The sequence below is a fragment of the Aythya marila genome, assembly GCF_965140915.1.
Source record: "Aythya marila genome assembly, chromosome: 3".
NCBI classification, from domain to species: Eukaryota; Metazoa; Chordata; class Aves; order Anseriformes; family Anatidae; genus Aythya; species Aythya marila.
The window spans coordinates 19,506,647-19,532,900 of NC_139044.1; the positions used below are offsets into that span (position 1 = coordinate 19,506,647).

Genomic DNA, 26,254 nt, shown 5'->3' on the forward strand with positions numbered 1-26,254 from the left:
TGTCAATTCTTTGTTTTCCAGTTCTGTTGAGAAGATGAAAAATTTAATATTTCAAGAGAACACACTAAGCCATACACCATCACTTCAGAATGACTGGCAGAAGTTCCTGGATCTTTTTGTGTTTCTTTCCACATCGCTTCTCAATGTTTTTTGTTTGTTTGTTTGTTTGTTTTCCTTTGTTTGTTTTGTTTGGTTTGGTTTGGTTTTTCTTGTTTGTTTGGCTAGTGGTTGTTTTCAAAGGGTGCAGAGAGAAGAGCTACATTAGGCTGCAGCTCTCTCTATCTCTGTATCCTTGGATTCCAGACCCATCAATATTCACAGTCAGAAAGCCTCCAGCTACTATCTAAATGAGACTCTTTTCCTTACTGGTGTCTTTGGGTGAAAGAAGAATCCAGGGTACATGAACAAAATATAACAGCAATTATTTTCCAGTAATTAGGACATGGGCTTTTCATTGTCTCTCTACTACTGTTCTACACAGACAGCAGTGGTTTCATAAAACCAAGAGAATAACCAATGAAGAGTTTGTCAGTTAAGTGTATTTCCTTCATTCTGCAGTCACTTAAGGCATAGCCCTAAGTAAAAACAAAGTACAAGAAGACATAGACAAGGTACCTTTCTGAAATGAGTCAAGATGCATCTGATTAGCAAGAGCACGTTGTTCTTTCAACACAATACCTACTTTGGATGTCACAGAGATTTCTTTGTGACTGCACCAAGAACCAGATGCCTTTAAGCAGTTCTGAGACTCATCCAGATCTCGAGAAACTTTGTTTGTTAATTTGGAAAACAAGTCCCTTCTTTCTTGTAATTGTGGCTTTGGTGCATTTCTGATAAAGAATATTTGTTGATACTATCACCCTGAAGCTAATAATGCATTTTTTTCCACTGTTATGAATATGCACATTAAAAAAAATATACAGGAAATTGGAAAGATTTCAAATTTCCTCATGGTATTATAAACAGATGTACTTTGGAAGATCAGAAAAATCTTTGAAATACCAAGTTTTTACAATTCTCAAAAGAAAAGTGGGACATAAATATCCCAAAGAAATATGAATATGCTACTTCACTAGGTGCTAGACAAATGAAATGCTGTTATACTAAAAAAAATGAAAAAATAGCCCTGCACTGGAGGCATGGCTTCAAGCTTATTCAACAGCTCAGTTTTTGTGAAGAAGGTGCTGATATTAACCACTGAAGGAGGTGAAGGGAGACAACAGATAAAATACCAATGTTTTTTTTTTTTTTCCTCAGTGTAAAGTTTCAAAGAAAAAATAATTAAGAACAGAATAACAGAAATACAGCTTTTTAAGTTGTGCAGGATAGTACAAAGGAAAACTGAGAGGTGATCTTGAAGTATAGTAGATGGCTCCTGCAAGAAATATTTTTTTTTTTTACTGAGGTAAGGTAAGGTAGTCTTCTTCTCCAGTCCTTATGACAAACCAGGTATTTCAGCAAGAAACGTCTACTAACTTATAAAGTGACACATAATTCATGTAATTCTTTTTTTTTTTTTTTTTTTTTTTTTTTTGCATCTGATAAGTGCATTTATTCTAGGCAAAATCACCAGAAACCTTAAAAATTTGAACTATTCAGAATACCTGAGTTCCCAAGGAAGCTTAAGTACAAGCAAGGACAGCTGAATCCAGATGTCAATATGAAGCAAATGATACCTGTTTCAACATAACTTTGTCCAACATTCAGTCTATATCTCAGCAGAAATGCTAAAACAAAAATCCATAACCCTAATCTCCTCCTCCTAAAGGCAGAAAATGTTTAATGAATGATACCAGTAATAAATATGGTCAGCAGAAAAAGTATTCTGAGGAAGTGAACAGGAAACTGTAAATAAAACTACATGAAAAATTCTAATATTTTTCCACAATTTGATTAAATTAATTCAATGCCAAGATCAAAGGATCACTTTATAATCTGTAAAAATGAAGAAATCCACCCATGCAACACAGAAACGTGTCAAAAAAAACTTTTTATATTCCAGAATAGCCTTTAGCATCTGGAGCCAGTCTGAAACGACTACCTTGTGTGCTCTGATGACTGAAAGAAATGAAATGGTCATATTTGTTCAAGTCAGCTGGGAAACCACACGACTTGGTTAGTTCCAGAGTTCATAAATTTATGTCAGAATAAAGGGAACCGTAAAAGCACAAGTGAACCAATTTACCCTAAGTGCAAATGGCAGTTTTGTTATTTGGTGTCAAAGTTACCATGAGCACAATGACAACCTGCCATAACACATTTTCATGTTCACTAAAGAACAAGGATTTAGTTGGTTAATATTCCCAGCAATGCTCTTTTTCATAATTTACAACAACTAGATGCTGATAGGTTATTTAACATTTATGAAGTTAAGATGTAATCAGAAAAACCCTGATTATCTTTACAAATAAAAAAGTTAAATTATTCCACTTTTTTTCTCTGTGACTTCATTTCACAGCAGGTGCACACTCTGCAATGGGACAAGTCAATCAAACTAAACTTTTTTTTTTTTTTTTTTTTTTTGTGGGCATATTTGGATAATGTTCAATGGACAATTCTGTGCAAAAACTCTGCGAATTTGGTTCACTGCTCTGTGTACTTCAAAACTAATGGAGCTCATAAAATTGCATCTGAAGCACAAGTTGCCAAATTTAGGGAGAAAAGCCACTGCCTGTTTTACCGACTGGTCACCAAAAATCTCTTTGAAGTCAATTGATGAAAACTGTTTAATATGATGTGAAACTCCATCACAATTCAAGCAAAATGGCTGAATTGTTTCAGTTAAAGTCAACAAATAATAAAAATAAGAATGATAATTCTATTTAAAAAAAAAAAAAAAGCAGGAGAATAAAGTCTAAAGTAATATTTTATTTTTTAATCTCAGACAATAAAAACATGTATTTGGCTTTCTGATTTTAAATATTAAAAATAAACTTTATGTATCCAGGTATCATTCTGGTTGTAACAAGTGTTCCCAATAAGACTCTGAAGACAGTAGCAGATGGAGATGCTGATTACTTTCAAGATGCAGAACTTCGAAAAATTTGGCTTACAATGATGTGGTGTGAACACTATATATGAGAGAACTGAAAAGAGGAAATGTTACATTGCCCTAGCAGAAGTCAGCACAATTTGTTAGACCATCTTCTGAAATAAACAAGAAAACAGGTTAGCTGGGGAAGCTAAGAGACAAAGATAAGACACAAATGTTATTCAAATACCAAATTTGATCAAAATAGAAATCCAGACATGTTACACAACCTTTGCTCTAAGCGCTAAAGCAAACCCAGAGATGGATGAAGTTGATTATTAAAACATGATGTAAGAAGGAATTTTAATACAGGTGATCATTAACATATGAAGCAAGTAATGTAGAAGCAGAGGACAGAATCTTATTTCTTTTGAGCATGTTCTGTTTTTGTGTTGCTGCCAGCAACTGAGTATATGCAAGAGAATCAGGACCCCAGTGAGGACCAATGGGGTTGTCAATGAGTTGAAATGCAGGACAGCTACCTACCTACCTACCTACCTATCAATAACATTTATGGATATGCCTTGGGAGAATTACTATTTTTTCCCATTCAGCTTTTCTGCTTCTATTCATGGCACTAATAGTTCCACAGTAATTGTAACATATCCTTCGGTAACGTATCAGTGAAATGTACCATACCTTTGAGGTCTGTTCACTGAGGCAATGCAACACAAGATAATGGGATGCCCATTTCATAAAATAAAGTCCTATTTTCCATAGTGAGTGAGGTGTGTCAAATATTTTTTTTTTCTGAATCCATCACTTTAGCCACTACTTGGCTACCTTGCTATTTAGTTAAGTCAGGAGTTGTCAAATGACACATATCTGTAAAGTTATAAGATTTAGATAGATCACAGATTTTGAAACATTATAATGAAAGCAATCAAAAAGGAAGGTCTGCATAATACGATACCATTAATTAATACTGAGGGTGAATATTTGATCTAAATTTATTACAGCAGATAAGTAGATAGAATGCCAAAGCATCCCTGATATCCAGAGACAGGAAGACATTATGACCAACCACCCTCTCATCAAAACTTGGCTAATATAAAGCACTTTTTTCAGGAAGACTATCAATTAAAACACCCCTCTTGTCAAGGAATGAACGACAATCCATATAATAAAAGCTGCATTCTGGGTTTTAAATGGAAATATGTATTATTTCAATATACCATGTTGGATTCACATACAGAAAGAAAAATAGAGAAAAGGTTACTATATCACACAGTGACATGTGAATTCCAGCAAGCTGGGGATATACGGGCCTCAGAGGTCTGCATGCACAGAACCTGTTAACGGGCTGTATCTCATACCAGAACATCAGGACCTCCAAAATAAACCTCCACCTGCATGCCCCAAAGTCTTCCTATTGTGAAAAAAAAAACAACAACAACACCAAGAGTGCAAAGGTCTCAGAAAGAACATGAAGCAGGATTATGAACAGTCAGGAACTAATTTCTAGCATACAGTGTTTATTTTAGTATCATGAAGTAACATTTCTCTGCTCTTAATATTCCCCATCCCTGTATGAAAGATCAGCTAGAGGCCCTGGAGCTCTGTGATAAAAACAACAACATTTTTTCCTTTCCTGTTTATCCTGTCAGGGGCACTGCATAAAGAATCCCTTATCCAAACTTAAAGGCTTAAAATAATAGACACCACAACACAGTGAGAGAGGAAGGGACTGAGTCACCAAATATCCACAAAAGTAAGATAAGCTTTCAGGATGCATCCCAGTACCTGGAAAGAGGGACATGTACTTTCACCTGACTGAGGAGAGCAATTCCTACAGCTGTGTCAATATATCAAACCCTCATCCTCTACAGTAGACTCATAAGATCCAATATCTTCTTCAACCCTCTGATCTTGTGGTTTCAGAAATACAGAAACCTTTGTACACACCGTATTCATTGCAATATTACCAAATGTACTACACAAAGCCCAATTCTCCTTACATGTTTGTAACCTGCTATGAGTAACAGGAATTTGAGCAGCTGGGAAAGAAAAGGTCCAGAACAAGGACAACTTTTTCTGTGAAATGCCCCACTCAACAAAAGCCTATTCTTTTCCAGTATATTCCTGTGTTTTAAATCTATTTATAATGTGGCTGAATACTTTGTATCTTAAATTATATTTATTATCAAAACTATAATACAGCATGACTCACTTTCCAATAAAACCAACTGTAGCTTATATGCCATTCGAATTCACCTGCCTTCTGCTGGGTTCTAAATCCTTCCAGGCAGTAGGGAGAAAAGTTTAATTTAAGATTTTAATCTTTTTCATATATTATATCATTTCTATAATGGATTTTGTGCTTCTGAAAACTAAAAGATTGACAGCTCAGGGTATTATAGATTTATTAATCATTGCTTAAATGGGTAAGGTGAACACTGCTAAGCACTACCACAATACTTGCGATCCAGCACTGAAGGCAAAACACCTTTACTAGGTCACTTTATTTTTAATGCCAATTGATGCTACTGTGACTGCTCTGAAAAGTACAAACATCTTAAATAATTAGGAAGAGGTGACATCAAAACTTCCTTGAGTTCACTGATAAAACATATATTATTGCTATTGCAATATGCAAACATCTGAAGTGTCTAAAAAACCTGACCTCAGTATAACTGAAAAAAACTAATATCTTGGAAAACACCTTGCTGGAGATGAACTACACAAGACAGAAAACTTTTCACTTACATTGCTCTCATTGTTCCACAATAACTATACCATATAATTTTTATCATATCAGCAAACCATAGCAGTCACTTAAGCTGTGATCTACATTAACAAAATGGAACACATTTTCTAACATAAAAAGATGATATTATTCAAATATTCCTTCTTAGCCTACCTCTGCAGCAGGCCAAGACAACCCGGTAATGTTCAGGAGCAGAGGAACAAGAGCTGAAAAATTTTGGGGCATTTCCTGACCTACAATACTGCAAGGTAATATGCCCACATAACACTAAGGTGCTGTGGTGAATAAAACTTATTCTATCAGGTCAAAGCTAGCATGGGATCTCTGTACTATACTCTTAAACCGTTTTTTTAAAGGAGTTCAAAATTGATTTGTGCAGGACAACTGGACTTTTTAGTTGCCAGCATAGTTATCAAGACATCATCAGCCCAAAAGTTTGATAGGTCTCCCTCTCTGTAACTCAGTTTGGTTGGAACAGAAGGGGAAACTCATTTTCAGTGTAATTGTTTTTTTTCCCTTACTACTTGTGCTCAGTAATAGTTTACAAGATCAAATTAATGCATGGATTTTTGATTAGCTAATCCTCACAATACCCATGTCAAGTATATAGGTCAACATTATTAAAATAATGTCTCCGAGAAACAGCAGCTTTAGATACTAGTTATTTAAATCACACCAACACTAAAACCAAATACAAAGAATAAAAAAATTGAATGATTCAGCTGCTTGCCTTAATATACTATTTTTTCTATCCTTTCATTCTGCTACAAAGCACTACATAGAAATATGTTTTTACCTGGTGTATCCCAAGCTAAAAACATAGAATATGCATCAATTACTGTGACATTATATGGGACATGAATTTTCTCTGGTGTTCCTACTGGTGTTTGTATAACGTATTTATCACTAGTGTTGCTGCCGCCCCAGGTGCTGGCTTCCAGCTGGTAAACATATCTGCGCAAACACAAAAAGATCAGTAGACACTATGGTTAGAAGCTTTAAGCATATCAGTAATAGAACATCCCCATTTTCACCAATTTAAAGTGAACAGACTACAAATACTGCATTAGTGAGCACTTTCACCTTTAAGATTTCTTTACATAAAAGAAGTGATTCTTTATCAGAACAATAATTTTTATACTAAAATTTACATGAGTTTACATAAGAAATATTAACCAAAAAATTCCAAAACAAATTCCAGAATGGCCTAATTAAAGTATTAGCAGCTGATGCTTTCATGTCAGTATGTTCAAAATGCAAAACAATAGCATAAAAGACATTCAGTGCTGTTTAACATTTAAAGACTTTAATTTTTCTAAGTATATTCCATAAGAAATAAAACAACTGATCAAGAACAACCATCAACCAAAGGGGAATATAAAAAGCTTCCCCCTCTTTCAGTCAGTCAGAATGACGTTCTCAAAAGAAAAAAAAAAAGAGAGAGAGAGAAGTCAGTTGATTAAGGCTCTCCACCATTCATAGCTTCCTAAAAGTACGCTTTACCAATTTTCCAATAATTAAGTAATACAATAAGATATTTTTCTTTTGTTAAAAGAGTAATTTACATTTTTGTACGTTTCACAAACACTTATTTTGAACACATTTCATATACCACCAAACTGCTTTAACATGCCTTACCTACTGTTAGGCTGCAGGTTAACATCTGTGAAATTCAGGTCTCTACTACCACCCAAGAATATCTGTTCTCCATCACGAAATAATTGATACTGAGTAATGAGTCCATTAGGTTTCTTTGGTTCAGTCCAGTAGATTTCCACTTCTGTTGAACTGACTATGATATGATGAGGTTTTGGCCATACCCCTATTAATATCACAATGACACTATTTTATGACAGACAATGAAAGGTGTCGCACAGTTTGTGCTGTTGCTTTCAGGATTGTAACAAATGCATTAAACATAGCCAGAGAGGATAAGAGAATCTAACAACACAATCTGAATTTAACCCTCATTAAATGTAACTAACTAGACAAGGTACATAATAATGGAGAACAAAGCCAAAGGCTACAGCCTTTCTATGCATAGCTGTCTCTGCATATTAATTTGTGATTTGAAAAATAGACATCTGCTAAATCTAACCTTGCTAACTTGAAGATAAATGTGGAAAAATTGTCACAAAAACAAAGCAGAAGTACAGTGCCAGGCAGTCAGTATAAAGAGCATGTTGAGATCCAAATGCTCTTAGAAAAGAGATGGATTCTCCTGTGTAAATTTATCCACGATAGCTTGATTGATGATGGTGGAGTTTTGCACCTTGTTAAACTATTACAAAATACAAGCCCTTATGACTATGTTTTTGCAGGTCTCTAAGAATGCCTTTTCTCCTTACCGTGAGGAGCAGATTGCAAAGTTTGACCTGAAAGTGGCTGGCTGGAAGCACACCCAGCAGATGTACAAGCAGTAAGCTTGAAGCTATAGTTAGTGTATGGCTGCAGACCTAGAAAGAGCAAACAGAGGTTAGATGAAGGCATTCTCAAAATTCTGTCACTAAAAGGAAGTACTGGATTTAAAGGTAAATTTAACTTTTAATATTTTTGGCAAACATAAAATTTTAGTCATTCTTCTTTTACATCTGAATAATACGGTAATAGAGAATTCTTGCTAATTTAGAAATACATCTACTAGTTAAAATACTTGACAAAATTCAGACTTAATATGCAACTATGTTGCAATGGATCTATGGATGCCCCTCATATAGACATATCTCAATTAGCTTCTAATCAGTTAACTTAGATAGCACTTGTAGCATAATAACTACAGTCCAGACCTCAACCCATACAAACCTTCTGAGAATTTATTCAGCCTTTTAAGCTTTTTGAAACTACACTTCTGGCTGCAAAAAATGGTTAAGACATTGCTGGAAAGTACCTAAACATTATTGGTAAAGACATATTCTCCATAATCACTCAGAGAGTGGTGAGGCACTGGCACAGGTTGCCCAGAGCAGCTGTGGATACCCCATCCCTGGAGGTGTTCCAAGACCAGGCTGGATGAGGCCCTGGGCATCTATTGGGTGGTGTCCATGCCCATGGCAGAGGGAATGGAAATCGATGGTCTTTAAGGTCCCACCCAACGCAGGCTGTTCTATGATTCTATGATAATTGGTGACGGCCATTCAAAGCTTTCCAACAGATAAGCACTTGAAAATATAATTCCTTAGAGCTTTGGAAGTGAACAGCTGAAAACCCTGAAATGTTTTGAATATTTAATACAAATATATTTGCAACAATGAGAAAAGAGAACAATAAACCCTTACTTGAACATGAATTTTCCAACTGAACTGCAAACAAGTCCAAAGACATACTCTGTTCTTGCCCCTTTTCCAACTTCTATATATTCAATTTTGTCTGCATTTTTTCCTATTATTTTTACAAGATTTTGCTATAACTGCTATACAACAGTCAGAAAAAGGGATGATAACCAGGTTTCAAGATACTAATTTTAGTTACCTCTTTTAGAACTATTTTTTCACCCCAAACCTTCTATGCTTGGCATACTTGAATGAGACTAAAAGAGAATATCTTGCTTTGAATATTTGTTGGAAATTTTCAAACATCTATTTGCTGTGTGTCAGTGACTTCAGTTTTGACATCAAGTTGCCCACTGGTTAAGAACTGGATTTTAGGACTTCTCCTACAAAATGTACCCAAATTTGGTTAAGATGCTAAGCTTTAGAAAAGCCATTTGTGCATATCCATTAAATGGTCCTCACAGTTTTAACAGATCAAATCTTTAAAGATTCAGGCCTCCGTGTGAGCCTGGCTTGAACACCTCAGAGCTCAACTTTAACTGCTGACCAGACTGTGGAGGCCCAGGTTACTACAATACCCTTGGCTGAGGGCACAGGGCTGGTCAGAAAATGGGTTTGTGCTATCCCTGTGGATTGTGTTTTGTAGTCCCATGAACCCTGGGTTTTCTAGGTCTGCCTATAGGTGCCTAATATGTGCTGAGACAAAAGGATATTTAGCTGCAGTCAGACGTAGAATTAGGCCCATCTACAATAAGATTCCCTGAAGGAATAACCCTACTAAACAGAAGCTGCATTATCAGCTTTATTTACCATACTTTTGATGTAACTTATGCCTAATTGTAATTACTTCAAGAACAATGCAGTTCTGTGACAAAGCTTGGGAAATATCTTTGTTTTTAAGAAAATCCTTGCTTACAGTCAGTATGCAGACATTTTAATTAAAACCTATTAGAAAAAAATAGAAATAAGAAGCAATGATTATGTAGAAAGGTAGAGTAATGAATGGAAGACATGCAGGCTGCTTACAAATTACACAAGACACGAAGGAGAGAAAATAAAGAGATGACTCAGAGGGACAGCCCTGACTGTAACCTAATCATGAACTGGAAAAGAAGAAAAATCATCTGAACACTGAGTATAAAGTAAGAAGGGAGGAAATGACACTTGCAGACTAGAGAGAGGCAAAGGCATGGAGGAAAGCCAAGTATTTAACATTTCAGGATAGAAAAGATTACTGTGGCAACAAATTACTTGAATTCCCCTAAAGGGAGTCATGTTCACTTTTAAAGGAAACATGCATAATAAAGCAATACTCATTTACAACTACACTTTAAAGAGAAAAATGGGCATTAAAAAAAGAGCACATGGTTTCACTAAATTTATTGGTGGAATTCTGATACCTGAAACCTCTATACATGGAGCAGTCATATCAGATTTTTATCTACACTATTAAAGCTCTGCATTACAGACCTTGTCTTATGTATGCTTTGGAAAGCTCTGTACAAAGCTATGTATGTGATTGATAATAAAAATAACAGGTAAGATAATTTTGTAATGTAAACAGCATTTTGTTTTTCCAATTTCTCTATGTGATTGTTCACTAGAGGATACTTCACCCCTCCTTTTTCTTTTTCTTTTTCTTTTTTTTTTTTTTTTTTTTTTTTTGTCTCCTGTTTAGTTGTTTTAGCCTTAGAATTCTGTTTCATTATTGCAGCATTTGTTATTTGCCAAAAGGGTTGTGAAACAGCTTTTTAAAGAATGCGTTGTCCTAGTAGCCAAATCAATTATTTCTGATACCGTTTGTCTGCATTTGTGGGTATGGCTCCAGCAAGGTCAGTAATTAGCGCCCAGGCTAACACTCTTGGGCCCTACCATGGGAATTTACTCAGGAAGATGTCAGATTTCTGACCACAGCCTTACACAATCCTTCTATCCCCATGAGCTTTTTAGATAAATATTACTAATAATTCAAGGCTGCATTGAGACAGGTTGACCAGTGACAACATTACCATGCCTCTTCAGTTTTCACTACCTTGAAATGGAGAATATATTTCAATGAAAGAATTTGAAGCCATTCAATCACACAATATTTTTTAACCTTGTTTCTTTTCCTAAAGTAAATATCAATGATCTTATCTGGCTTTTACCTAAAGATAATTGTTCCTATGATAAAGCCTCTTATTTGGGATATGATATTTAGTGTACGAAAAAGGGGAACTTGAGAAGAGTTATTGCAATAAACCCACCTGCTGCTGCTGAAGAGGGCACTCTTAGCTTTCTCTTACAATTCCCCTAATTATTTTCTTAGTCTTACCCTCTGCCTGCCCCCCCCCCATTGCAGAGCATTAGCAGGCCCATTTGTAAAGGAGTAGTAACGCAAAGTGAAACAATGCCATAACTGTCATCCAAATTGTTCTGTACAGGGTAGTGGAAGTGTTCAGTAATAAATGATATAAAAAGGTCTTTTATTGACAAGCTGCCATGTGCTGTTTGCATTAGAGAATATGAGAAGATGATGGCTGCTGCCCCTAGGTCCCAGTGGCATTCAACTCAGTGAGATAGCAGAAAATGCTTCAGTTTGCTTAAAGCATTGATAACACCTCTAAATAATTAACTGAGGACTTCCTGTCTTCAATTACTTAATGCTTTTTTTAACATCTTGAGAGGATTATAAGCAATTTATGGATTTCACATGATGAGCACATTCACCGCTATTCCCACAAAGCATTTGTGGGATCATGTTTCCAAAGCTTTGATGTAATTAAAAATAAGCAGCAAGACAATGGTGCAGTGGCAAGGTGCTAGCCTTCTCGTCTGTTACTTGCAAGAACCTAGATTCAAAGTCTCAAGAAATACTAATGCTACAGCTTCATTAATGTTCATCTGTTGCTCAGGGAAAAGCAGATGTTTTTGGAAAGAAAAAAAAAAAAAAGAGAAGATAAGAAAATCAAAACCTACATCCACAGGGAATAACACAATAGTTCGTTCAAACATTTGAGATTATGTATGAAATAAATTTGATTGTTTTAGCTTATTCTTTGAGTTTAGAGAGCAGTAATTATCCACACTGCAAAATCACTGCCATGAATTCCACATTATTACCCTAGGAACTTCCTACAGAAAACAGCAGAGGATTCGATTATGACCGTCAGGAAGAACAATCACTTATTTTGCTCCTGGCTGAACATGGCAGCATTGGACAATGGCTTAATGGTATAGCAGCACAAAAGGAAAAAAGATCTTTGTTTCTCAGGAGGTAACTACTTCCTCTCCCTTGCAACGGGTAAAAAAAACCTATATTGCTTGCATTAAAAATCTCAGTTACTCTGGAGCTATAAGTGCTTTTGGGGAAGGAACCAGGAGCACAGAAGAAGCATTTTTCAAATGGGCTTAAGTGAAAAATCATTGCTTGTTGGTAGGTGTTCTTTACATCACAAACTTAAAACAGCAATTCTGAAACATATACCACAAGCAGGGATACTTTTGTTAATACCCCATCTGCAGAAGAAGTAAATATGGTGATAGGTTTAATATACCATTGATGAATTTTATGCTTGAGCATGCTACTGTCAAAGAGGAACAGCCATTCTTTAGTCTTCTGTGAGCAGCCACAACAAGAAGGATCTATTTGAAAACATGAAGGTATCCAACATGACTAAGAACTCATGCTCTGAGGGGAGGTTGGGAGGGCAAGTATACTGGATGGCTTTGATATGCCCTAAGTCGACTTCTACTTCTTAGGTGGATTTTGTATGGTGACTATAACAACTATAACTTATGAATCTTTGTGTTTTCCATCAGGTAGAAAAAAAAATAAAATAATAATAATAATGTATTTATGAATTTTAAAAAAACACAAACACAAGAATTTACTAAGTAACCTGAGATCAAGAAGTGTGAAAAGATATCCCAAAAAGTTTATGTTCATCTTTTGTATTCAAGAAAAGCATTGGCTTATTAAGTATAATTTTGCTTCAATGTAAAATTCAAATATAACTAATAAATAAATATTTGACAATAATACATTTGAGTTAAATCTCCCCCCCCCCAAATCTCTTGACTAAAGCTTCTTTCAGATACATGCACATTCACGAAATTTCACCAAGCATTTAAAAAAATGTATATAAGCAATATTTAACATAAACAGAATCCTAATCTTTCCCTTTCTTTTCCTTTTTAATGACTCAGCCATAAAGTACTGGATCTTTCTTGCTTCTACACTGCTACACATTCACAGTGGCACCAGTGACTTCAACCACATTACTGCACATTAATGGTAAAAAAGAGAGTCATATCTGTGTTAAGGGATGTCAAGCCTACACAGAATATTTGAGAGCTCAAGCTCACCACAAAGCATGAATCGTGAATTGAGCTGGATAGATTAGTTTTATAATTTTGAAATTATTAGTATTTTAACATCAGAAGCCTGAATTGAAAAGCTTGAAGAAAATAAATTTAAGGTATGTAAAATGGGTATAAATCATTTCTAAACTGTGCACAAAAGGTCAGATTTAAAAGTTACTGACAGGTGGCATTTTTTATGTTAATACTTTCAATATCTTAAGGATAGGACATTAGATTCTCAGTTCTGCCTCCTTACCTGATACTGTGTGTTGCATTTTGCTTCCAGTGTCAGTGTAAATAAGTCCTTTTCCCACTTGACTGATCTGGTACTCTCTGATAATACCATTTGGTTTTTTGGGTGCAGTCCAGCTTAAATACAATGCTGTTGAGTTCAAAGCACTGATGTCTGGTGGCTGAACGCTCTCAGGGACTCCTTGGACAGTGACTGCAACTACCTGAAGACATATGAATTAAACAGCAATTTAATGTAATAGTACACTAGATACCATGATCAATGAGAATGTCACTTTTGTTTTAAAATGTTGTTTGGTCTGGCATATCATTACCAAGAGCCTGGAGAACTAGTTAGTTTTTTCCTCCTTTTTCACAATGAAATCTGACCTTGAATATATTACATAAGTCTATGTCTACAATTTATCACGACAGGTTCACCACAATCTTAGCTGCAATGTATAGCACAGGGTGAAACAACAAAAACTGTATTGCTTGAAAACTCTTGATAACTCTCTTCCATATGGTTCGTCAGTGTCTCTGCATTTTAACTGCCTGATTTCATATATTTTAAGCACCAGTAAACATGGGGCTAAACCTCAATATATCCAGTGCAATCTGAACTCTATCAAAGTTATGTGTAACTCCATGTTTTTTTTAAGAAAAACAAAGATTCTGAAAGATAGAATAACTTCGGACTCATTAACCTCACACTTGTTTAGCTCTTCCTACAAAAGAAGGGGGGCAGGGCAGGGCACTGCTGATTTTCTGTTGACACATCTCTAGTGTTTTGTACAGAGGCATATCCAAATGATACCAGTTTAATAAGTGAGTCGAACCTTTTTCTCTTCTAGAATCACTTTTTTTTTTTTGTTATTACCACTTTAAAGTATTTATATTATGCTCTAAATATAAAATGTGCCCTCTGTAATATATTGTTTTAGTACATTTGATGGAATCAGTCTCTACTTGCAGACTTCAGTGTTTGCAACTGTAAACTCCTTAATTACATACAAGTGTGATAAGCAGAATGTATTAGTTCAGGCTAATGGTTGTAGCAATGGTGGCTATACAGGTTCCAGATCATAGCTATGTTTGCAGGTAGAGGACTATGTGCCTACCTCTATCCCTCTGTCAGTCCTTCTTTTCTCATACTTTTGGATGAGATTTGTACCAGTAAGAAAAATATGTAAAAACCTGAAAAAATCCACCTTTTCAACCCCATAGATACCGTAATTACAAAACACAGTCACTCTTCCCCACTTCTGTTCCACATATCTTACACTTGCACTCCTAGAAAATTGTTTTCACAAAGCAAGGATATTATTGTGAAAAAGGTCACTTAAATAGTTTTTCCAAATGATGAGTAAGACGGATACTTTGCAGAAGAGAAACTAGAGCTGGCTAGACAGTAATGCTGGTGAAAGGTATCCATGATTCTAAGTGATATGAGAAAAAACAAAACAGTGACAAAGGGAAGAAAGAGATTCTGTCTGCTTAAAAAACAGAAGCAGAGGCAGGCTGTGCACAAAGGAAGTGTAACGCCTGAAGTCAGCATAGACATGGAAAGCCAACAAAGGTAACATAGTAGAAGCAGCCTTAGAAAAAGAAGGTTGTTGAAGAAGCTGATCTACTAGAAGGTACACTAAGAAATAGCATGGAAGAAGCAGCAATACACATCTTAGTGAGAAGCAAAGATTTAATTTCAAGGATTTGAGAAAATGCATTTTAATATTCCTTACTCTATTCTATCATGTACAGCTTTCTATTTAACAAACATCAGTTTTTACAGTGTAATTTCAGCACTGCCAAGACCGAATTACTGCTTTCTTCTTCCACTTGTTTGTATCAACCTTAGGATCCGAATAAACATCTGTCAGTAGTTGAATCCAAATAAGATTATTGATGCTTTTCACTTACTTGCTCAATAATCATCATGTCTTCAAATTACACCTTTCCAAAAGCATTTATATGTTACCACACCAGCTGATAAATGTCTGGCACCAGTTCTGTATAGACCAATTCACTAACCTTGCTGCTGTCTGTGCAACCAGCAACAGTACAGGCTCGCAGTTGGTATGAATATTCTTGGTATGGCTGGATGCCACTTGTATCTCTGAAGCTTGTTTCTGTTCCTCTAAAACGCTCGATTCCATCTCGGAGAATGATATAGTGAATAATAAGACCTATCACAGAAAGAAAGTTTTCCCTTTTGTTAGCTGAGAAATGCTTCATGATGGTATGCTATAACAACATCCTCTGCAAACAGAAAATATTAAATGAAATCTCTAGGTGACCACTCTAATAGGTAGTCATCCCACTTAAATGGTTAGTGTCAATTACTCTAAAGTCACTCTGCTCAACCTTTACATCAACATCTCAGTGGATCTCAATGATCATTGAAAGTTGTTCCAAGTTTTCACAGTTTGAAAATCATAACCAAGTTTTCCTGAAAGAACTGAGTATCAAGCTCCTCCCCCAAATTTTATAACATGATTGTGATTTTCTGATCATATTTCCTCATTACTATCATTACCACTCTTCTCAAAAGAGGTTTTTAGGCACTTCTAAAAACATACTAAATTGTCTTCTGTGAAAATGAAAATGATTTCAACCTAGAGTTTTTGCAATAAATATATCTCAGTGTCAGTGATTAATTAAAACATTCTGTGTTTTTGGAACACTGTCAGTATAGTGACAGAACATACATTTTTTAAAAATAAGTAACAATACCATTTGGTTGAAGTGGTTCTTCCCAATTCAGAAGTATCACATCTTCACGGTTATCTACTTTAGCCCATTTTGGTGGACTTACACGCTGTGGCACATCTTGCTTAGTGACAGCTCTGCTAATTTCACTGAAGCCTCTTCCATAGCTATTCCAAGCGGCCACCCTGTACTCATATGTGATAAAAGGTTCTAGGTTCAGATCTACAAAAAGAAAGTTACATTTGAGTCACCTCAGTCTTTTAACAACATACAAAATAAGTATTGTTTTCTGTTTCTATGTCTATAACTACTTACATTTTTAAAGACAGATAGGGAAGTTTTTCCTTTGGGTAGGGCCGTTGTCTGATATAACACTTGTAGCAACATTTGTGAAAGAACCTTTAGGCCTTATTGTATTCACCAAACTTCTTACTACCCACTCCATTCCCCTAAAGATGCTCAGACTAGTTCTGAAGGAATGCTACTTCATTACATTTGCTTCACATTCAGTTAAAATATCTGATAGCATTTGGGACATCTTTTTCCCCATGGTGAATTAAAACATACTAGCAAACCACCGATCTGATATGCCATTTTTTTTCTTACCTGTAAATGAATAATGATTTTGGCTTCCAGTGTAGACAGTCTCCTCTTCAGCTGGACACACACCTTCCTTTATCTCCTTTTCTGTAGCACTCCGTGAACTTTTTATCCATGCACAGATATTCTCCCTAGGATCAAAGTCACACTTTCCACAATGTGCTGTTTTTTCCATAGATAAAGGACAAAGGATATTAGCCTTGCATTCTTCTTTTACCTATGGAATATGCATACAATTTTAATATATTTACACTTCTTCCTTTCTTTATAGATGCTTCCAATAATATTTCTCTGTCTTTACACAACACCCAAATCAGGCAACCACACACTTAGTATGTTGGTATTTCTAGCATGCAGAAACTCTTTCAGTCTCTGGTCAGCCTACTGTCTTTGATCATTAATGCTTTAATAGTCCTTTCTAAAAGAAAGGGAGTTTTTTTGTTTGTTTGTTTGTTTTTGTTTTTTTGCTTTTTTTTTTTTTGTTTTTGTTTTTGCTTTTGTTTTTGTAGGTTCCTTGTACAAAACATCACAAATTTTAACCACTGGAACCCTAAATGACTGGGTTTATTGAAAGTTGAAGAGTCAGTAGTCAAATGAGGATGGGGTTTTACCTGAGAATTTAAACATTTGAACATTGAAGAATTGTCAGTAGGTCAAAGGTCCTGAGACAAACCAGTAGCACCCACCCCCCTCCCCCAGCTTTCCTAGTGCACAGGAGGGCTCTGTGCAATTCCTTGGCAGCTTTTAAGAACCTGATCCATAGGGGTTTGAAGTATATTTTATATATTTGTGTGTTTAAAAGAAATATTTGTGTGTTACCACAGCAGGTGAGTGGAAAGTATATCAGAACACCTGTATGTGGTAGGGTTTGGTTTGTTTTTCATTTCAGTGATACATTTGACAATATCTACTTCATTTCCATATTGTAGCATTCACAAAATCCAATCCTCTCTCATCCACTTTCTCTGTCCCTCTCTAAATATAAATACATACTTATATGCAAATATATATACATTAAAATAGTTTCCATCCTTTGAAATGTTTTTTTTCCCTTAAGCAAAAAAAAAAAAAAAAAAATAACAGTTTACTTTTTCACAGCTTACATCTAACACTGAGATGTTATTACTTGAAAATTTCTGTTGAATTCAGTTGGAACTGCAATTGAAAGTTTGGCCAAATTGTTTCCTGCTGACGCATCTAGTCACTGGCTGCTCTTAAAAATGACAGAAGTAGCTTTAGCTTTTATGTTGCTTAGTGTATTATGACATTTAAATGGAGTGAAAATAAACTACATAATTCACTTTGTGTCGAAAGCATGAAAAATATCCTCATTATTACTAAACATTATACAGGGACCTAATACTGCTGAAATTTATGCCAAAATTGACACTTGTTTTCAACAGGATCAAGATTAAGTCCATCAAGAAAATATCAATTGCTTTATTTTTATTAATTTTTTTGTGGAGGAAGTTTGGGGAAATCTATGTTATACTGCCTGCCTGAACTGAAATGTAATAGCATTTTTATACATCAGAACAGGTGACTTCAATTTCAATTTCCAATCAAGGAACATTGTCAGGAACAGTGGCCACAGAATGGGAACTGGCTATATATGCCAGTCTTGTTAGTATGCCAGCTTTTAGCCACTGTACTAATCTGAAGTGCTGGGCAACACTTCACAGAGGCAGCTAATCATTATTAATTCCTTTAGAATTCATTGCAATAACATCAATCATGGTGAACTCATTCGGTATTAATATGGATGTAATGTGAAAATGAATAATGCACACAAGAGTTTTTATATTCCTATTTTAGAAAAATAGTTATGAACAGTGTATTTCTCTTTCCATTGTCAAATCAGAGCTACTGAGAGATTTTCTATCAATTACCTTCATCATCATTCCAGCTGAAATCTTGTCAGAGCAAACATATTTCAAAGGATTATATCCAACTCCATTACAGCATTCTTCGCTCTTTGGAATAAGTTCAGTCTCACAGCATTTTACTGGCACTTGGTCATTCTTTCTAACATGTGCTAGGGACTCACCACTGGAACCTGAGCAGCATATGGTATCTGACACATTTACATATTCCTGCCCACAACAGAACATCCCTGAAAACAACAAACAAAAAATATAGATCTGAATATGTAATGTAAATAATTTTTAAAAGAGGTAAGAAAGAAGAAAGCTCAGGCTGCAGTATAGCTTGGCATAAAACCATCAGCAGCTGGAAATACGATGATTTAGCTGAAGTGAGATTAAATTCTGAATGCAAGGTGACCGAAGCAAGAATCCTAAATTCTAGACCTACTTGAAAACAACCAAGAATTAAAGGAAAAAACAGGGATCTTCTAGAGTTAACTTACACTATTCCTCAACTTTTGTAAGAACCTTACCTATGAAGTACCATAGAAAGGTACTATGTGCTACAGGTCAAGGACAGACTGTTGATGCAGAAATTGAGAAAGCTTCTCAACATACCTCTCAGTCAGATCTCATTCATTCCTCCCAGATGGGCAGTCTTCCAACCAGTATGTCTTAACATTCCAGAATGTTTCACATTACAGTTTATGATTTAAAGTGAGGGTTCATAGAGAGTATATGGAACTGAATGGGTTACTTAACAAATACCCACAGTGAAGCTTCAGCCCTCATATTTATGCTTTAAGAAGTTAGTATCTAAATATAATTTTCATTTCTACAGTGGAATTGAAAACCTGACAAATTTAATTCCACAGGCTCTATTTTTGATAATTCTACTTTAAAATTAAAAGCTCATCATAATCAGTGTAGGTTTCCATATATTCACAAACATGATGTTAGGAAGAACTTCTTTACCAAAACGGTTGTTAGACATTGGAACAGACTACCCAGGGAAGTGATGGAGTCACCATCCTTGGAAGTCTTTAAAAGACGTTTAGATGTAGAGCTTAGGGATATGGTTTAGTGGGGACTGCTAGTGTTAGGTCAGAGGTTGGACTCGATGATCTTGAGGTCTCTTCCAACCTAGAAATTCTGTGATTCTGTGATGATTTTGCAACTGTGAAATACCTGCTTTGAATCCTCCACCATTTAAAGAAAGGGGTAAATACCCCTATAAATGACAGTGAAAAAAATATTATTACTAATTCAAGTAGAAAGATATCACAAAAAAAAAAAAAAAAAAAAACAGAGCTGAGATATACTGTTACACCTATAAAGTAATTTGCATTTGATGTAATTTCTGTAGTATGTAGATATTTAATACACATGCAGAAGTGGCTGCTTTATTCTCTATCATTTATTTCAGCAAATCTCTCTTAGGAAGTCATACATAATGAAAATTAGTTGTTAAGGGTATGATCCTGCTAAAGCATTCAGAGCAATGGCTCAAAATGGTGAAGTTGCTTGCATGCTTCACCTATTTTCAGGACTGGTTTCATTCACAGAAATCAAATTGTGGTCACCAGCTCTCCAAGAGGTAAATATTTCCTCCTGTTCACACCCTTTTTCCAAATTGTCCTATGATCCTACCAATTTTAAGTAGAGAATTAATGCAGAAAAAGACTCAATTCAATACTAATAAGCAACTCAGGTAGCCCCAAGGGACTTTTGACAGGCAAAATAAAATTTTGATAATGAACTGTTTTTCTGTTGAAACAAACAAGGCTGTATTCTTTCAGTGTGAACCTCATCTTTGTTTGACTGAATTAAATTTTTCAGCCAAGATTTCACTCACATAACAAGAAGTGACTCCCTTTCTAGTTTCTTTGGTAAACCATTACTTCTTTAATTATTATCAACCTTGTTCCAGTGTGATAAATTGCTAATTACTTAATACCCTAATCAGCGTTCATTCTTTGCACAGATAAACTGTGACAGCGCCATTAATTTAAATAGTAATTTCACTTAATGGCCAGAACGGCACACCAGATTTTTATGCAGCATTTTCTGAAGACTGCATCCATCACTGCAATATTCTGACATAAAGATGTCTGACGTGCACTAACTCACTTAGGGAGAGCAGATGTTGCAGAGCAGAGTTTGGTAGTAATTCCCATAGTGCATCACTTCAGCATGAATGAGCTGCAAAGGCAGAGGTAGACAATCTTCTGAAACTGCATTGCATAGCCCTTGACCTCTGCTTAATTTATCACATGTAGCACTTGACTCCTGAACCTTGACACCTCAAATGTATAATTTTAAATATGCTCCAAGAAAAACAAAATAGGGCTATGTAATATTGATGGATTGATTTGCTTTCTAAAAATTGCTTTATTCAATTGCTTAAGGATCCAGAAATTCTATAAACCTTTCCTGAATTCAACACAGTACCAAAATACAAAATATTTGTTTGTAAATCAGCTTGAATGCATGTGTCATGCTTTATATATTTATGTTTCATAGGCACGTAATGCATTACAGCAAAAAGAAAATCCATGGGCTGGAAAAGACTCTTCTTGCTAACAGTGATTTCTGTCAACAATTATTTCATGTTCATTGCCGGCAACTGAAAAAATTTACAAACATAGCTGAGTGATGAATTACTAATTTAGTAAATCTGCAAAACCAATGCTTTCAAAGGGGAAAAATGAGTATTAGAAGGCTTAGCCTTTGGAGCCAGAATAGAGGATCAACAAAATACAGAGCCAGTGTACATTGCAGACTACTCCAAAAATCCTTGGCTTACATTTGGGTATTGTAACTATTACAGATCAGAAACCACAACAGTAAAAAGCATTATCTTTCACTGTCTGAGACAGTATAGGGGCATTTTACTAGTTTTTTTTGTTGTTGTTTGTTTGTTTTTTTAAGAGAAAATCCAAGAGTGGTTTCAGCTTCCATTATCCGTTATAGACAGAAATAGACAACTTTGGATAATCACATTGCAGCCATGGGGCTCAGGATATGTGCATACAATGGTATTGCTGCCAGCCTCTGCCAGTAGATGTCTCTATGGTCCCCCCACTAAATAAGGCCAACAAGGGGCACAAAATAAGATCCAAGAGAACAGACCTCCCTCCCCCCCAAAAAAAAGTAATATGGGTAGAAGACACATATCTTGTTGCAGGACAGACTCTCCAAGAGAGGTATACAATGGCAAATGAAAAAAACTCTACCATACAAACTCTTAAAACCATCATTCAGTGCAAAAATGGTCTAGGTTCTGCAGAAACATGCTGCTTTCAGCAGAACTGATTATGCAACAAGATTTTCACTTGTAGTGATTGTTTTTTCTCATATGATTTTTACAAGAAACCAAAAAATGGCAAACAAAAGCTTTAAATTGTTCTTACATTTTAAACTGTGGCATCTATTGCCAGCTACAAAACAGAGCTTTGGAAGCATGTCAGCTTTTGCTTAAAGCCATCCCTGTTACCTCTTCCCCTTCTAGACAATGGGATCAGTTTTCCAACTACCATGTTCTTGCAAAATTCTAAGTATCCATTTGATAAGCCAATTGTAAGTAAATTATGTCCTTGTGTGAGACTTTTTTTTTTTTTTTTTTCCCCATCAGAATCATTATAAATAAGAGGAATAGGGAACACATACATTTTGTGCATGGCTTGTGCATTTTCATGATATATTTAGCAAGGCTGAATTACTCTAAGAAATTAAGCAAAAACCTATTGAGCATGATGTATATGATATGATAAGAAACCACAATCTATTCTATGCTTAATGCAGAATAATATGATCTCTTTTCAACTATGGTGTTAATTCATCTTTGAAAAATGTTTTTGTGTTCAGCTGTATGCTGGCTCACAGCATAAAGTCCTCACAGGAAATCTGTGAACGATGAAAAAGCTACTGTTTTCTTTTTTAATGGCCAAAAAAATGTCATCATGACCCATTCTCGAGAAAAATAGTGTAAATGATAGAGTGCTATAGGCTAAACACATTTTAAAAAGAGGGGTATAAAGGTTTTTTAAATATATACATTTAAGGAAAAAAAAACTGTTAAGAATACATATATACTGAAATGAAGAACATAACTTTCATCCCAAGATACCTGTATTACACTCCTACACAACTCATCTGCCCAGAGAGAGCAGTAAAAACATAAACGCTACCCCAGCAGTTCTGTTCCAACAGCATCTGTTAATTCACTCCATTTATAAAATACATATTGACAAAGACAACTGAACTGGGACCAGGGAGATTTGATTTGGTGTGAGAAAGTCAATTCAATGTGATTTTGTTAAAGGGCTCCTGCAGGCAAATAAAAGAGTTTAAGTAATAAAGTACATAAAGAGATGTTTTATGAGCCAGCCCTGTCTTGTGGCAGCCACACAATGTGCTGCTATGCAAAAGGGCCTTGCTCAGAGACATTATTGTGAGTCCTGTGTAGATGCTGTAGATCAGGTACAATTAGGGATCAGAGTGAGGGGGAGCACCGTGCAAGTGGTGCGGTTTGCAGCATACATTCCATGATTCACCAGTGAAAGGGAGAAAGCATTACCACGGCTCCTAGTTTAGTCCTTCCTGACAGTCAACACAGAATGTGAGTGCTTCGAACATCACACACAGCACCTGTAGGATCCAGTGAACACAAAAAATAAGGGGAAGAGCGAGATCATCTGGGGGTAAAGGAAGAATTTAGCCTTTAGATCTGGGGTCTTGGTTACATGGTAGGATCCTTAGTTGTACAGCAAGAGGCTCGAACTGGCACACACGTGGCAAAAGCACTGTATGTACCACTAATCTTAGTACACCAAGCAGAACTGGTACTAAACCAGTACTTAACAGGTACTAAACCAGTACTAAATTCATTATTTCCATGTTTTGAAATTGGATTCCCCTTTGAGACTGCAATTGGTTTTGAAGTCTTTTTGTCAGGCTGAGAAAGCCTAAGGCTGACAGTATATAATTTCCCCAATAAATGCAGAAAGAAAAGACACGTGAAAATACCTGAATGGGTTTTGTAATAATACCTCCAATCTTTGTCATCAGCTAGTCACATAGTGCTTTATGAGGAAGTAAGGTACATATTGTACATTTAGGCGATGCACTAACTTCTTGTGATATGCAATAAATTAATAGGATACACCAGATGAAAAAGGGACTAGTGCTACGGATTAAGCTTTGTTAATTTTAAATTCCAGTGGGTTTAGCTTTATGTACATGTAGATGCACAAATGAGGGACTTGGGCTTCCAACCAGATAGCACTGTCATCTTCAGTTCCTAGGTGACTAACTCCACATCTCCAGAGCAAATGGAAAATCCCTGCACCAGGATGCACGGCTGCACAGGGTGACAAAGTCTGACCTCAGCTCTACTGACTAAAAGCAGACTGGTCCAATCTTGTGACTTGAGTAATGAAAGATCAGGCACTCCCTTTGAATTTTCTGGAGTGTCTTCAGACCTTGCAGCTTTTGGACTCATTGGGCAATCACCAGCTCACCATTTTGCAATCTATTGGAATAGGTAAGTGAAGTGCAACAGCATTTTAACAAAATTGGCATATGTAACTTAACTTGAAGTATCCCACTTCTGAATGGCTAATTCTACAAGAGATTTAGAAAGATCAAAACTCTTTTTTTCTTGAAAACTTCTCACTTACCTGTGAGAGGTCTATGTGCAGTCCCTTTCTCTTCATCACCACAGCAGACCAAGGTTGTACTTACGACTTCTCCACCACAGCACTGCTGATCGAAACTGTCATGGAGTGATCCACCACAACAGATTTGATTCCCTGACATGGAGTAAGGCATTCCCTGACAGCAAGAGTCACCAATTCCAACTGAAACTCTGTTTTGCTCTTCGTTAGGGCAGCATACTTCACCTGTCAATTTAAGAATACAATTAAAGATTTAATGCATGTATATCTCATGAAATCCCTGAGAGGTTCTCAACTGATGGCAACAAATATTAGTCTAGGTTCACACACTATTAGCTTCATGTACAATATTTTCCACAAGAAAACATGGAATCACTTAGTAGTGGTAGAATGGTACAAAAGCATATATTTATTTGTAATAATAATTTTAAAAACTTACATTCAGGGCAAAGATTCTGTAAGATATCAAAATGCAAGCATGACAAAGACAAACCAAGAAGAGCAGCAAAAATAATTTCTGTAAATATAGTAATTATAATACAGCTGAAAACCTTTAAGTATAGGTATATCTATAGTAGAGAGTTTATTTTTGCTTTGGCCAAAGGGTCAGTCTATTTATTCACAGCAAAACAATCCTGTCTACTCCAAAATCATTCCAAGGTTGTTTTGAAGGACTACTTCATACTGTTAAAGAATTTTTTCAGTGTCAGTCGGGACTTAATCTCCTAAAGAACTTACAAAGTAAGCAAACTTTAAAAATCCAGTATCACCATCACATTAAGTAGGGTTGGTTGCTACTTCAACAAAAACATCAACTGTTGCAGTACAGTACAGGACTGTAATATAAGGCTGTTATTGAGACTGACACTATAACAGGTGGTCTGAGAGGGATAAACTGTTTTCCCTAAAGAGAATAGATACTATTGATTTATTATATAAAGAACACACAAATGACAGTAAATGGCAATAGTTTCCATTCTCTAGTATCTGCACTTGGTCTGAACTAATGTTCTAACAGTTAAGGTTGTGTATTGTTTTTCTGTGTTGCAATGTTGTCTGTGGCTCAGATGTCACTGATTAAACACTTGGAAGAAATAAGAAAAACAGATCAGCTGTTGAAGGGATTCCTGCCTTCCTAATTTGCAATCACCATGCCTTCAGCCCAGTGTGCTTCAGTACATCTAGAGCTATCAAGCTGGCCAAACAACATCTGGGAAATATGCATGCTTTGAGAGTTTCCTGTATAAATAACTTTATCAAATAAAGTCAATAATAATAATGGGAAAAAAAAATAGAACTATTTTTTAGAGAATAATAGATATAATCTGTTTAGATACTTCATCATATTTTCTTGCATCCCTTAGAATCTAATTTAGTTGCTACACAGAGAAAGTATTAAAACACAGAATGCAGCTTACATCTACTGGAAATAAAACTTTTTTTTTTTTTTTTTTTCTAAAGGAACTATTAGACATAAGACACAAAGGATCAGTAACCTTCTCATTAACCTCTCCAAATGGGATCCATTCCAAGCTAGGCTTGAAAATGTTCTCACTCTCAAAACTACCATACAGTCTTACCAGTTAATTGTTATCCTTATCAAAGAATGACCCACATTAACATTTAGCTAGAGGTTATTAGCATATTTATAAAAATTAAAAAGAAAAAAGAAAAAAGAAAAAAGTGACCAACATCGTTCATGTTGTTGCCCTTTAGAGTATGGAAACAGAGAATGCAGCAAGTATACTCAGGGAAAAAAATGTTTAAAATCATGTTCAGATATTCACTGTTTCATGCTTGTGGACTGCTGACTGAAGAAC

General features: G+C 35.6%; 1 protein-coding gene across 1 annotated transcript in view; it reads right to left on the reverse strand.

Moving 5' to 3' along the window:
• USH2A (usherin) overlaps positions 1-26,254 on the reverse strand; it is a gene marked incomplete at its 3' end in the record, with an annotated part of 395,140 nt that overhangs the window by 60,482 nt on the left and 308,404 nt on the right. Inside the window, exons 49-57 of the mRNA XM_082757605.1 lie at positions 24,438-24,659; positions 18,781-19,004; positions 16,898-17,108; positions 16,316-16,513; positions 15,610-15,768; positions 13,608-13,802; positions 8,087-8,194; positions 7,377-7,560; positions 6,535-6,692 (exon numbers count right to left, since the gene is read on the reverse strand). Of these exons, the coding sequence (XP_082613731.1) occupies positions 6,535-6,692; positions 7,377-7,560; positions 8,087-8,194; positions 13,608-13,802; positions 15,610-15,768; positions 16,316-16,513; positions 16,898-17,108; positions 18,781-19,004; positions 24,438-24,659 (1,659 nt within the window). The remainder of the gene's footprint in view (positions 1-6,534; positions 6,693-7,376; positions 7,561-8,086; positions 8,195-13,607; positions 13,803-15,609; positions 15,769-16,315; positions 16,514-16,897; positions 17,109-18,780; positions 19,005-24,437; positions 24,660-26,254) is intronic.